The 13,284-nt window shown below is 41.4% G+C and overlaps 1 protein-coding gene across 19 annotated transcripts in view; it reads right to left on the bottom strand.

Moving 5' to 3' along the window:
• The window catches only part of ANK2 (ankyrin 2), a 285,421-nt gene that overhangs the window by 20,757 nt on the left and 251,380 nt on the right, over positions 1–13,284 (bottom strand). For 18 of the 19 annotated variants that reach the window (XM_055588009.1, XM_055588008.1, XM_055588011.1 and 15 more), the window contains 2 exons: positions 11,490–11,511; positions 728–802 (listed from right to left, as the gene is read on the bottom strand). In XM_055588009.1, the coding sequence (XP_055443984.1) occupies positions 728–802; positions 11,490–11,511 (97 nt within the window). Of the gene's footprint in view, positions 1–727; positions 803–2,345; positions 8,577–11,489; positions 11,512–13,284 lie in introns of all 19 variants that reach the window. The other variant, XM_055588007.1, reaches the window with a different exon arrangement.

The raw sequence follows: 13,284 nt of genomic DNA, 5'->3' as shown, positions 1-13,284 counted from the left end.
GTTTCAATTAAGTAGTCACAAATGACATAAAAGTCAGACCAAAAAACCCCCAAAAAACCCAGGAAAAGGCAAAAAATCCTGGCAATCTTGCTTTAATATGTTATATCATAGGAAAGATGAAAGGGTATACCTTTTAAATCCTTATTTGTAAATAAACCACCTTGATTTTAGAATTCACTTCGCATCAGAAAAATTATTTAACATGTAATTTCTAAACTGAAACATGCCTATTTCTCAGAAAATTAGTGAACATCTCATTCATATGTATTTTAACTTTCATTTGAAGTTATGTTTAGTACTGTTTACAATGAAAATATCTGATACAAGGTATCTAAAACAAGATATTCAAATTGAACTTCAAATTAAATTGTTTGAATTTCAAATTAAATTCTATGACAACTGCATCTAACAATGGTTTTGAAACACAGTAATCTCTCCAAAATTTAGATATCCAAAGGAGGGTGGTGGGAGTTGTTTTGTTCTCAACCTGAAGTTCTATTATTCAAGATTCCAGAGACAATAAAAGGCTTGCCCTGGTTCACACAGTGAGTTAATGCAGGCCCCGGATTTTTGAGTTCACAGTTGATCATTCTTTTCACTATTCCATGTGGTCATCCTCAAGGAGAAAAAAAAGACCTTTTTCATTGTCAATGACGCTTGGCTGATGTGAACCATGTCATTCAAATCAAGCAGGTTTTGTTGAAGAAATGGGTCATATGCATTTTACCTGTCCAGCTGAAGCCAAGGTGATCAGCAATATATGCCAGCCTTTCCTCAATCCGTTCCTGCTCATCCTGTTGATCTATAGAAGGTCAAAAACAGAATGGCCAAAAGTTGTCCATGACAGGAGAGGAACCACAGTACTGATCATCCAAAGAAAGACAGTCAATTGTCCAAATATTTGATTACAGCACAAGTTAACTATAACATTTTAAATCATATTAAATTGTGTGTTTGCCTGATTTCTGGAATGGAATGGGGGGATACATTTAATAAAAATCATGGAAACCATCTGCTTCCATATCTCTTTAATCAAGACTAGCCATTGGACATAACTGCATAAGTTACTGATTTCTAGTAATCTTATGACTTTCCTCTTAAATTGTCTGAGAGGATACTGCCCACCCTAAGATAATCATCTTGCTCATCAAACAGCAGAAAAATCTTAAATGGGATGGAGAAGTGGAGTAATTGGTTAGGAACTCCTATTATTGCCTGTGGCAGTATAAGATCACTTCTGAGTCACGTAGCAAAAAATCACATCCAAGATTCAAGAGACCTAGATCACCCGTTGATCAGACCATCCCGGTTTTTTCCGTGTGGCCAGAAACAACGTTTGTCTTGGTCCTGGTGACCTTGGAAGAAGGAAGAATAAAATGTACATAGTTGTATGTGTATGTTATATTAATATGTATATATGCCTTTTGGGCAAAGTTTCTGTCTGCTTACCACTAAGTAAACTCAGATAATACTCCCACAGACTACAATTTTGCCTTTTATTTTTAACTTCCATTAATCGATGGGCAGCATTTTAGGTCATGGTATCATGACATTTTTTATAATCCAAATTTAAGAATAATAGTCTTTATTGTAGAGATATTGGAAGACCAGAGGCTTCTTCTCAAAGCCATCTATGGTTTCCTTTTTTCATAGTTCAAAGGGTCATCATCCCCTCACAGTCAACTTAAATCATGCAAAGTTTGAGTTTTCGTTGTCTGCCGCATCTATTCAGAGTCCATTCTCTATTTATCTGTCGCATAAATGAAAAGCATGCTTTTACCTTATGACTGCTTAAAGTATTTACCATTGGTATCTGAAATCCAACCTTTCTAAATCAAAAACAAATCCACAACAATTAGAATTTCATGATATGTGAAATCTTCTTGTGCCAAACGGCTTTCTAATGATCATAAAATTGCGAAGTACTAATTATTTCAAAGTACACAAAAGAAGAGAAAGCAATGAATCCTCATAATACAAAACGAAACCAAATAAATCCATGTGCTTAATTTGAGGCTAAAGCCTAGAAAGTCAGAACAACAAAACTCAAAGCTTGCATGGCCTCACGTGCAGCGGCTAGAGGAAAGGCAAGATCCTGGTTGCCTGCCGATCATGTTTATGTTTTCCATAAGCATTCTCATTACTCAATCTTGAGATTGTTTCCACGGACAAGAGTATACAGAGAAAGCACAAAACACAAAGGGCTTACACAAACATAATAACCACTACAGAAAGCTTAAAGGAAATGAGACACAAATCACCAACTAAAACAGACATACAAAAAATAAAACTATATCAAATTTATGACATGCGTAGCACAGGGAATCCCAGTGGCTGGCAAATACCTTCAGCATGGTCATGGCCATTTTCATCAGGGATGCGTTCAATCAGAGTCTCAATGGACTCATCCCAAATGGGCCTTGTGTCAAAGATGTCCTCAGGAATTGAGTTCTCGGTCTCAACAGGTGGCAGATTTTCAATTACTGAAACTTCCAGGGCACTACTACTTTCATCATCTGAAACTAAATCTTGCTCCCTTTCTGACTGTGTGAGTCTATCCACTAACTTGGAAGCTTCATCACTAATCTCCTCAAAGAATTCTATGGAGTTCCTGTAAAGATCAAAGAAATGCTCCTTATTGTCTTTTGTGGGGCTTGTGGCCCCCCTGCAGGAAGATGCGGTGCTTTTGCTCTTTACTGGCAATCGGGATGCAAATATCTTTGGTCTTGTGGCCCCTTCCTCTGATTCTAACTCAAGCTCCTCTTCCTCACCGGTGCTTTCTATTTCTGCCTCAGTGTAACTTCTAGTTTCTACTGGACATTTGGTCTTCATGTCCAAACTGGCATCAGATTCAGATTTGCTTCTATCATCCAGTGCGCTGCTTGTCGAGTCCTGTCCCTGGGGACCACCTGTCTTCTTTAGAGGCGAGTCTAGACGTGAAGGTTGCTGCTCCACTCTTTGGGCAGGTGCTTTCACGGGGATTTTAGACTTTGGTTTTGCTTCATCTTCTTTACTTTCCTCATCCAGGCTGGGCAGAAAATCTTCAGAAAGGGAACTCTCGTATTCCGCTGATGGAGGTATTGAGGTTGAAGTGGGGATAGTCCTTACAGGGATTTTGGATTTGCTCTCAGTAGAAGGCACATTCTCCATGGGTGCAGTAGGGATTTCAATGACTGATTTCTGTTCCTCTGGGGAGGAATCGGGAGAATCATCACCCTGATCTGAATATACAGACCTAGTGACTGTGGAAAAATCTAACTGAACTTGTACAACTTGTTCAGGGAAGTCAGGGCAAGTGGTCTGCTTCACACTGGACGGAGGAAGGGAATCACCCATTTCATGGATGAAATCAGCCTCTTTCATGGATGTTTCTGTGGAGGCTGAAATGTCTATTTGGGAGCTAAGTGGGGTATCTGAAGTGTGTATTTCTTCTACCTCCTCACTCAGGTCATCTGGGAGTAACTCTGCTTCATCATCCACTGTTTCTTTTGATTCTGAGAGTGTTAATGACTCAGCTGATGTCTCCACCGGTGGGGCCTCAGCACCTGTACCCCCTTCTTTCATGTCTTGTGAGACAGTCTCTTCCCTGGATTCTTGCCCAATTTGGAAAAAGTGAAAGCTTTCATCAGCATAGGACCTTTTGGTCATATCAATGGCACCACTTCGGGTCATCTCAAACAATTTTCCTTCCTGAAAGAGAAATGGATTTTGCTCACTGGTTGGGGTCCCCTCTTCAGTTGGGGTCCTAGCAGGAGTGGTGTCAGGGGTGGTACCCTGTGACTGTCTGTCTACCATCAAACCAAATATCTTCTGTTCTTCCTCTTTCACTCGAGCCTCAAAGGCTTCGTCATCCTCACGGATTTCACTCCAGGAATCAGAATCCACATCAGTTTTTGTGATGATGACTTTGCTTATTTGTTCACTGACAACTGTTGATGTTTTTGGTACAGGTGGCTCCAAAGATGAGGAGGCTCCCTCTGACTGTATTTCCTGCAAGGTACTCTCTTGTTTGGATTCTACTTCCAAGACCTGCTTCTCAAAATTAGCTTCTTTACTTGAAACAGTTTTATCAGAGGAGCTTGTCTCTACTACATCTTCAACAGAGGATGTGATGGTAACAGAATACTCTTCAGAAGAATGAAAACTTGTGTGTCTTGTATCTGTTTGGGTTTTGCTTTCTTCACCAGAGAAAAAAGATTGAGAAGGAACATTTTCATAAGGGCTTATGATTTGAGGATCATAGATTTCCCCAGTCTCTGTTGGGTCTGACACTGGAACATCCAAGGATGATCTATAAGTTTGAGTAGTAATGAGTGAATCTTGAATGGAACAGTCCTCTGGTAAGCTCTCAAAAGCTTGGTCAGGTTTTGTGACCTCCATTTCTGTAGCAGAAGCTGTAGAGACCATGTCTTCATCTAATTCTTTTGCTTCAGATGCTGGACAAAGAGGTAAAGAGGAGAAAGATGGAGAGCCTTCACTGGGGGCATCTGCTTGTGGAGATTCGACTCCAGGAACACCAAGCTCTTCTTCTAGGTCTTTCTCACCAGTGTCTTGGAGGGCTAGTGATTCCTTATGGATAACTAGCTGCTCACTGACATCGTCACCGGGGGAACTGTGGAGACCTGAAGAGACAGGAGCGGCTGAGTTGTTAGGACTCCCAATCTCACACTCCTCAAGCCCATCGCCAAGTTTTGGTTGATAAGCATCTCCATTCAGATCATCATAAGATATCTCTGGTCCATCAGTGGGAAGAGCATGACTGTCTTCGGGTAAGCGAGATTTATAATCTTTTTCTTCTTCTGATTTATCTGAATCTTCCTGAGCATCTTCATTCATCTTAAAAGTGTATTGCTTGGAAACGATAGGCTGGAATTGTATTTCTTCAGGACTGGAATTTGAGTCTATGCTGGATGGAAGTGGGGAAGGAGGCTGCACTCGAATAACTGGCTCTGCCAAGAGACCTGAGTCAGCACCTTTCTTCAGCTGTGTCAACTCAGGTTCACTTTCTGAGGAGGAAGAAGCCTCCCTGCCCTCTGTTGTTACTACCGCAGGAGCGTCACTCTCATCCTCGACACTCTCTGTGTGTTTTGGTTCATCCGTGTCTGCTGAACAGTCGACATCTGCATCAGAGGATGAAGAAGATTCTTCCTGCTTGGGTTCCCTTTTGTAGTCCCTTTTCTGCTTTGCTTCTTGTTCAAGTTCATCAAACGTTTTGATTTTGGTTACCATTTTAAACATTTCCTCTTCCGGTGTGAACCTCTTTTTCTCCCCATTTTCTGAGTCGTCCTCCTCCGCACATTCAGGAATCACAGCTGGTTTTGGTGTGTCTGTGGTTTTGGGCGTAACCTCGTAGCTAACTTCTTCGGAGCTGGGGGTGTCTGGGGAAAGGGGGCTCTTCCCCGAGCTCTCCATGAGTGACGTCTGCTCAAGGCTGTCATCCTCGGCACTGCCGTCGGGGTCTCGGAGCAGCCGGGACCGCACCGAGGCCACTTCCGTGAAGAGCTCAGTCTTGGCAACAGCTGAGGGAAGAGGAAAGTGACTTGGGAGAATTCCAGCCTTCATCTTTGGTTCAACGGGGCTGCTTTCAAGAGAGTCACGGCAAGGGGATTCCTTCAGAGGACTCGGTTCCAGAGAATCGGGAGTTTTGTGTGAGGAGTTATCTTCCAGCACAGGGCTGGCCTCCAGGGAGTCTTTGTGGCTCACACCGAAGGATTCGTCAGCCCCGGGGCTGAAAACCTCACTCTCGCGGCTAGGGAGTGCGAGTTCTAACCCTTGCGGACTTCTAATGGCTGCCTGGGGCTTTGATTCAGTCCCTGAGCCTGCCTTTACAGCGGCCTCGGACAACGGTGAGGCCTCTGCCTCCCCTGAGGGCTTGGTGGCTGTGGATTCCTGAGCTTCGGTATCAGTTTGCGTCTCGTGGGATGGACTAATCTGTGCAAGTGGACCTTTGTCAGAGGTCACTTCCTCAGTCAGTCCTTCGGGTGTTTCTTTTGCTAATGATACACTTTGACCACCAAGGCTGTCACCTTCCTGTGGGGGGCATATGTCTTTGGAAGGGTCTGGCGTGGCCTCTGTCAGCTGATGCTCAGCAGAGGACTCTGCTGCCTCGGTGACTGCAGCACCTTGCCCTTCAGAACCATCAGCAACATCTTTGGTTGAGGGATGTCCTTTTTCGGAATGACTTTCTGGTGCTGTTTCTAACTTGGTAGTTTCATGTGTTTCCCCAATCTGCTCCTCACTTTTCTTTGGCGAGAAGGAAAGGCTCTCTGGGCTTGTCTCAGGGGTCTCGGCTAGGCCCTCATGCTTATAGCTTTCCTCTGAACTAATCTGAGGGGTCCCTTCCATCAGGCTGCCACACGGAGAATCTGCCACTCCTTCGGGCTTCAGGCTCTCAGAACTGCCATGTAAAGCGCCACTCTGCAAAGACAGGGCTGGGAGGAACTCATCTTTCATGTAATTTAGTGGAAATGTCGTGTTGAAAGGACTAGTTAGCACTTGGTCTAAGTGAAGCTGTGCCTTCTCAGGCTCCTCACTCATACGGAACTGCTGGTATTTGTCATTGTCTTCCAGTTCTTGCTTAATGACGTCAGAAAAGTCAGTGGAGGTTTTCCGGTCTGGGCTGATCTGGAGATCCAGGTCTCCCTGGTCGTCAGCCAGCTTTTCTTTGGGGACTTCGCTATCTTTATGGCTTTCTTCTTCAGGCACTGGCTGAATAGGCTCGGGTGTTTTGTGGTTGAGAGATTTCTCCTTTTCTCCAGCCCCATCTTCTCTCTTAAACCCTGTGGAGGAAGCACGGACTGCTCTTCTGGGTTCTGAGAGTCCCGTGGCCAGGAACCTCTGGCCTCGTTTGATTGTCTGACTCTCCGTTTTCTGCGCTTCTCTTGGGGTTACTATCGGTCCCTTTTCTTTTTCTAGCCGACCTCTGCCCTTTTCTTGTGGCTGTTTTTGTTTTGCAGATTTGTGCTCAAAGAGTCCGGTCTTGTGTTTCGATGGGTCCTGACCTGACTGGAAAGCTTTCATCAGCTCCCGAACAGACATGGTCTCCTCGATTCTTTCTGTTTTTGAGGTGGGGGAGACAGGTGGTTGTTTGTCTGTTTTCCCAGAAGGTGACACTGGCAGGTGCTTCTCAGTTTTCCCAGAACTTGAGACAGGAGAATGCTTTTCCATCCTTCCAGCGGGTGACACCGGCAAGCGTTTCTCTGTTCTGCCAGGAGATACCGGCGGATGTTTCTCGGATCTCCCAGAGGGAGATCCAGGGGGGCGTTTATCTGTCTTACCTGACGGTGAAACAGGAGGGTGTCTTTCTGTTTTTGTAGAAGAGGACATAGGGGAGTGTCTTTCCGTTTTGGTCGAGGGTGAAACGGGTGAATGTTTCTCAGTTTTGCTTGAGGATGACACAGGGGAGTGCTTTTCAGCTTTCGCGGAGGGTGACACGGGTGAGTGTTTCTCGTTCTTACTCGATGGTGATACCGGAGGGTGCCTTTCTGTTTTGGCAGAGGAGGAAAGAGAAGTGTGTCTTTCTGTTCTAGAGGAGGCGGATGCTGGCGCATGCCTCTCTGACTTCAGAGAGGGGGATGCAGCCAAATGTGTCCTTTGTGTTACCTTTTTTGGCACATCCTCTTTGCCTTTGACTCTGACAGGCAACTTGCTTCGACCCTTCTGTTCATCTTCCACTCGTTTCTGAAGGGCCTTCACCTTGTCCTTTATGGAACCAATGGGCGTTTCCTCTATCAAAGGTGACGTAGCTTTTACAGCAGGAAGAGGCTCGGGGGCTGAACCTGTGTCTTCATCTAATGACTCTTCCGAACTCCCTTTTTTAAGTTCTGTTTTTTCTGCACTAGCTTGTGGACTGTCCTCCTTCTGCTTTTGTTTCTCCTTTAATTTCCTTCTCACCGGCTTCTTGATCCCCAGGCTTGGTTTGGGCTGTTTCTGTGTACTCTGTGTCTCCTCTGAGGGTGCATCTTTGCCTTCGCTTTCTGAGTGCCTACTGGGACCCTGAGCCTCACACTTCTCCCCTACCATACCTTGCTCCTTCTGGGGCTGCTCTTCGTGAGGAGGCACGTAGGAATTCAGATCCTCAGTAAGGTAGTTCACTAGCCCCATTGAGTCTTTCTCTACTTCTACTTTGGTCTCTTTATCTAGTCTAACTTCTACACATGGGTATTCGGCGATCTCTAAAGATGCTTTTTGCTTAGCCTCCTCTATCTCCTCCTCACTGACAATGACCCACTCCTCCTCCACTAACTCTTTCTCTGGCTGAGACCTCGGCACACTGCCTTCATCTCCTGTGCAGGTTCCGCTTCTCAGGATTTCGTTCACCTTCTCTAAGTCCTCTTTAACTCTTTCAACAATTTCAAAAGGCTCCCCTGGCTCTTCCTCGGCAGCCTTCACCAGCTCCTTCACTTTGATGGAACCTGCCCTATCAGATCCATCTGTGGTCAAGATGGCGGTCATTTTGATCAAATCTTGTTTCATCTCAGAAACTTCAGAGAGCAAGTCCGGACTTGCCAGGACAGGAACTTCATTAACCAGGTGACTTTTCAGGACAGATGTTTCTGTAGATTCTGTCTCATCATCTTTGATGTGAATGGAAAAACATCGAAAGTAAAATGGAAATCAAAAAAGATATTGGCAAATGTAATCAGGACTGAAACGACACAGTGTCTTTTCCTGTCGTGGCGGGAGGGACAACAAAATGGGCTGGGAATGGTGGATCCACAAGGTCTCAGGATACAAAAGCAAAGCAAGGCTAACGGAAAAAAAACTGAAAAGGAAAAATGAGCAGGAAATAACTTGCTTAATTTTCTCACTTGTAGCACATCCACACATATAACAAAGCTTTAACAAATAATCAAGACACACACACACAAAATCACAAAACAAAGAACGAACGCAGTGAAATTACACAAAGATATCTCAAGATTGTTCAGATGTTACAGATCAATGTTGAAAAAAAATGAATATGGGAAAAAAAGGAAAAAAGCATTAGAAATCGCAGATAGTTGATTTCCTCTAGGAGAAAGCCAGTAGTAGCAAACTCAGAATACTTCCTAATAATGTATATACATTATTTAATCATAGAAAAATCTGGAACGCAGTATGTTTAGTTCTGCCAATATACAATGACTATATAAAATATATCTGAATCAGCTGCAAACCGGCATTTCATCTAAGGGAAATTCACACCTAACAGTGAAACAAACAGTCTTGTGCTGAGAGGCATGGTCCTTTCCTTGGAGCAACCTCCTTGCTTAGACACGTAATGGACAGACCAAGGAGGGAAAGAAAGGAAAGGAAAGAAAAACAACAAAAACGATTGTGATTAAACTTATATGTGAGTCCAAAGTTAAAATGTGATGCATGGCAACCCAAATCAGAGACAGTCACACGGACACACGCACAGTTTATGTAAGCCAAGTTATTTCCATGCAAAGCAAAGGTGGACTAAAACTGGTGGGCGAGGCAGCCTTGCGGAGATGCACGGGCGGGAAGATGGTGAGAAATTAGAACAAATGTGGAAAACGACTGTGGTGAAGCATAGTTATTTCCCTAAAAGTCCATACACGAGATGCTCAACGCAGTATGCTTGAGGCATGGGTAGTGGGTGCCTGCATCCATTAAAGCAAGGAGGAAAACTCAAACTCTTTTAGAATTTACTCATGAAGAGACCTTAGTTCAAAAAGCCCTTTCAACAGAGCTCTTCTTTGGAGATTATTTTATACCTGGATGAAGATTATTTTATGATTGTTTTTACACTAAAAGAAAGCCAAACATGGGACTTCCCTGGCAGTGTAGTGGTTAAGAGCTTCCACTACAGGGGATAAGCACTTGATCCCTGGTTGGGGAACTAAGATCCCACATGCTGCACAATGTAGCCCCCTCAAAGGGAGGCCAAATGTAAGCCTATATTTGAAAATTTTTAAACAGTCACAATACCTTGATTCATTCAGGAGGATTAATGGCACTATATCAATATAGTAACCTTTTTTTTTTTAAATGATTGAGCCAGATGGATGAATTTTTAATTCCTATAAGCTTATATCCAAGGAAAAGGGTCATTTAAATAAACATATTAGTGCCAAAGAAAAAAGTGGAATAATTAAATCTCTTTATAAAAAGGAATTAATGAAATCAATAATAATGTAAAATTTTTTATAAACATAAGTGCCTTCTCTTGAGAGAATTAATATTTGTTGAGATATACTCTGTGAAATGCATATATAAAGATATATTTAACTTATATTAATACAGATTTTTTCAGATATAAAACAATGAAAACATCCAGAATTTTAAATATGGTAGTCCTAAACAAAGATTTATAGTGGTTAGTAATAGTGGTTAATAATGGCAACTAGCTTGTATCTTACATCATGATCTTAACCCTCATATTTAAGAAGGTAAGGAGATTCTTAAAGTATTTAAAAAACTTAGCAGTAAATTACATTGTGCTAGGACTTCAAGAAAGCGGGGGGAAGTCCAAAGATTACTGCATTGGGCTTAAAGACCATATTAAACATACTTCTAAGTTTTCTCCTTTCGGGAATAGCACTCTGAAAAACAGTGCATCAAAATAAATCTTAAGATGAATAAACATTAAAAATCAGATTTTTTTCTAAAGCATTTGGGGCATAAGAGTAGGAAAGAATCCTGAAAAACTCAATTTCTTCCACACAAGAACCTAGTCACCAGAAACAAGCCAACAAACTGAAAATTCAACTGAATGTTACAAACCTAAAATGAGGTCTAAGGTAGCTCTCTCAATGTCTATAAAAATCAGTTCTTTCTGTACTATATTATGCTTAGGCTTTGCATCATTATTTAAAATTAGCCCTATTATGACATTACGACATACTGTTATGGTTAGTAATTTCATCCAGGAGGTTTTCATTTTTGCTTTTCCTGGTTCTTAATTTTTTCAGAACACTTTTACAAAAGTCCATCAGACCTCAGCCCTAGAGAAGTCAGTTACACTTCACCACAGTAAGAGGTGCAAGGGGTGGGGGGGTGGCGTGAGGGGAGGGTTAGCTTCAGCTGAGAACTATTAAGACAGTATCACTTTTGCAGGTGTGGCCTACATAAGTAATGAGCTCTCTACTGATGTCAGGGTCGCTTGATATAAAAAGTGATACTGTCACATCAGAGCTTAAAAAAAATGAGATGACAATGTTATGCTAACAAATGGACAAAAACGGTAGGGTGAGTTTCTAAACAAGCATAACAGCAAAAGCAGGGTTAACAGGGATCCAAAAGAAAGTGAATGCTTAGATGAATAATCATTGCATTTTACTGATAATTTGCTCACAAATTAGATATATTCATAATTTAACTGGCCAAGCTGCTTCTCTAAAAATATATTAATGATTAATAAGGATAATATAAAAATATAATTGTTATAATGGTTAGTAATGGCAACTAGCTTGCATCTTAATTCATGCTTTTCTTTATTGTAGCCAGCTTTCACACAAACTCAGTTTTATTTGGAATCTTACTTTTTTCTGATGTCATATCGATCTGAAAGAAAAGATACATAAATTGAATGGTTACAAATAGTGCTGTGTCCCACATCCCCGATGTACACAATAAACTCTATCATAATTATAAACATGGGAGACACCATAAGTTATAGGAAGGTCAGAGTAATTTGCTACGGTTCTTCCCCAAGAGTGTCTTTGATTCTTATCCTAACTTTGGAAAAAACAAATCTGCTTTCTAGACACTATGGGTAGAAAGTCCTTTCCAACATGTTTCTTTGGGAAGATATGACCTAGAGGTGTTTGATGTTAGAAATAGATATTAGGGAAAAGGGCCAAAAAAAAAAAGTGAAGTAGGTATAAAACAGTGTCAATTTAGTTGAGAAAAAGCAAAGAACATGCCCAGGTGATATGTTCTATAGAAACAGTTTCATTATTAGTTACAAGACAGAATTCCAAATCCCCAAAATAACACAAACTAGATCTATTGCACTGAATAGTTCCTGAAAATATTCAATAGAAAATCGTAAGCCTAGCAGAAAAACTCATTTGGATATAATAGCAAAGCTGGTTTCATAACTGTGTTGCTCTTTCAACAAAGTATGTAGGTATCATTTGACCAGCCTGGGGATCGAGTCGTCAGCTACAGAAGGGAAACGATACGTGAGGCAAAGAGTGACTGCACACTTGAGGGCAGGCATGGCTTCAGTCTTGTAAGTTTATTGTGCATCTGGTCATACACGGTAGCACAATGAGGCTATAATCACCCCTCTCATCCTGCTCCACCGCTGGTATGAATAGAGAAGGGAATTGATGGGTAGTCTCCGAACTAATAAAGGCCTTAAATTTTAAGCTGGTGAGCACAAGGGTATGTATTATCTTTTTCTTCATGGTTTTGTATTTCAAATCCATCAGAACAACATTAAAAAAGAAAACTGGTATATTTGAAAACATTTATGTGAAACAAATAACAATTCCATTTGTATGTCTTAGAGATATGAAGCAATATGTTAATTAAGTATAAGAACTTTTTCAATAATTTCTTTCATTTCTGTAATGCTTAGGCATTTTCAGATCTTTATTAGGAAAAAAACATATACTTTCTTTGACTATCAAAGCAGGTATAATTCAAATGGCTAAAATTTATTCAAGGTAATCTCTCTAAGACTCATTTTTTTCATCTGTCATATAGCACTTATGGTCTGACAACATACATCTTTTAGCATGACTGTGAGATCACTGTTGATGGGGTATGTGGAATACTTAATAAAGTGTCTACCTTATAAGAAGTGCTCATTATTAGTAGAGTTCTGCATTATAATATTAATATAGTAAGATGGATGAACTATATGCTCCTTTTGTTTTCAGTGGTTCTCAAACTTTTTGTTCTTAAGATGCCCTTTATACTCCTAAAAAAATACTGGGGAGTGTGAAGAACTTTTGCTTATGTTTAACATATATAAATATGTATCTGTATTACAAATGATAGCTGAGAAAATACAAGAACCCAAGTGTAAACAAACCCACATTCCATAGTGTCGGGGTGATAATGTCATCATATGCAATGCAGCCTCTGGAATACTTCTGTGTAGCTTGTGAGGATATGGGGGCTAAAAGGCAAATGATGACTCAGTACTAAGGAAACGGTTTTCTCCTCCCGGCATCTCCTGACCAACGTTTGAGAACCACTGAGACTGTGGTTTGATTTTCAGTAATTGGTAGAGAAATCTGTATTACTGCACAGACAGGTAATAATTTATAGGGAAGTTTTAGTGTCCTATGAAATCAGTCCGTAACATGCGAAAACAGGCTC

The sequence above is a fragment of the Bubalus kerabau genome, chromosome 7 (assembly GCF_029407905.1).
Source record: "Bubalus kerabau isolate K-KA32 ecotype Philippines breed swamp buffalo chromosome 7, PCC_UOA_SB_1v2, whole genome shotgun sequence".
Lineage (NCBI taxonomy): Eukaryota > Metazoa > Chordata > Mammalia > Artiodactyla > Bovidae > Bubalus > Bubalus kerabau.
This window is presented reverse-complemented; position numbering and strand designations above follow the sequence as displayed.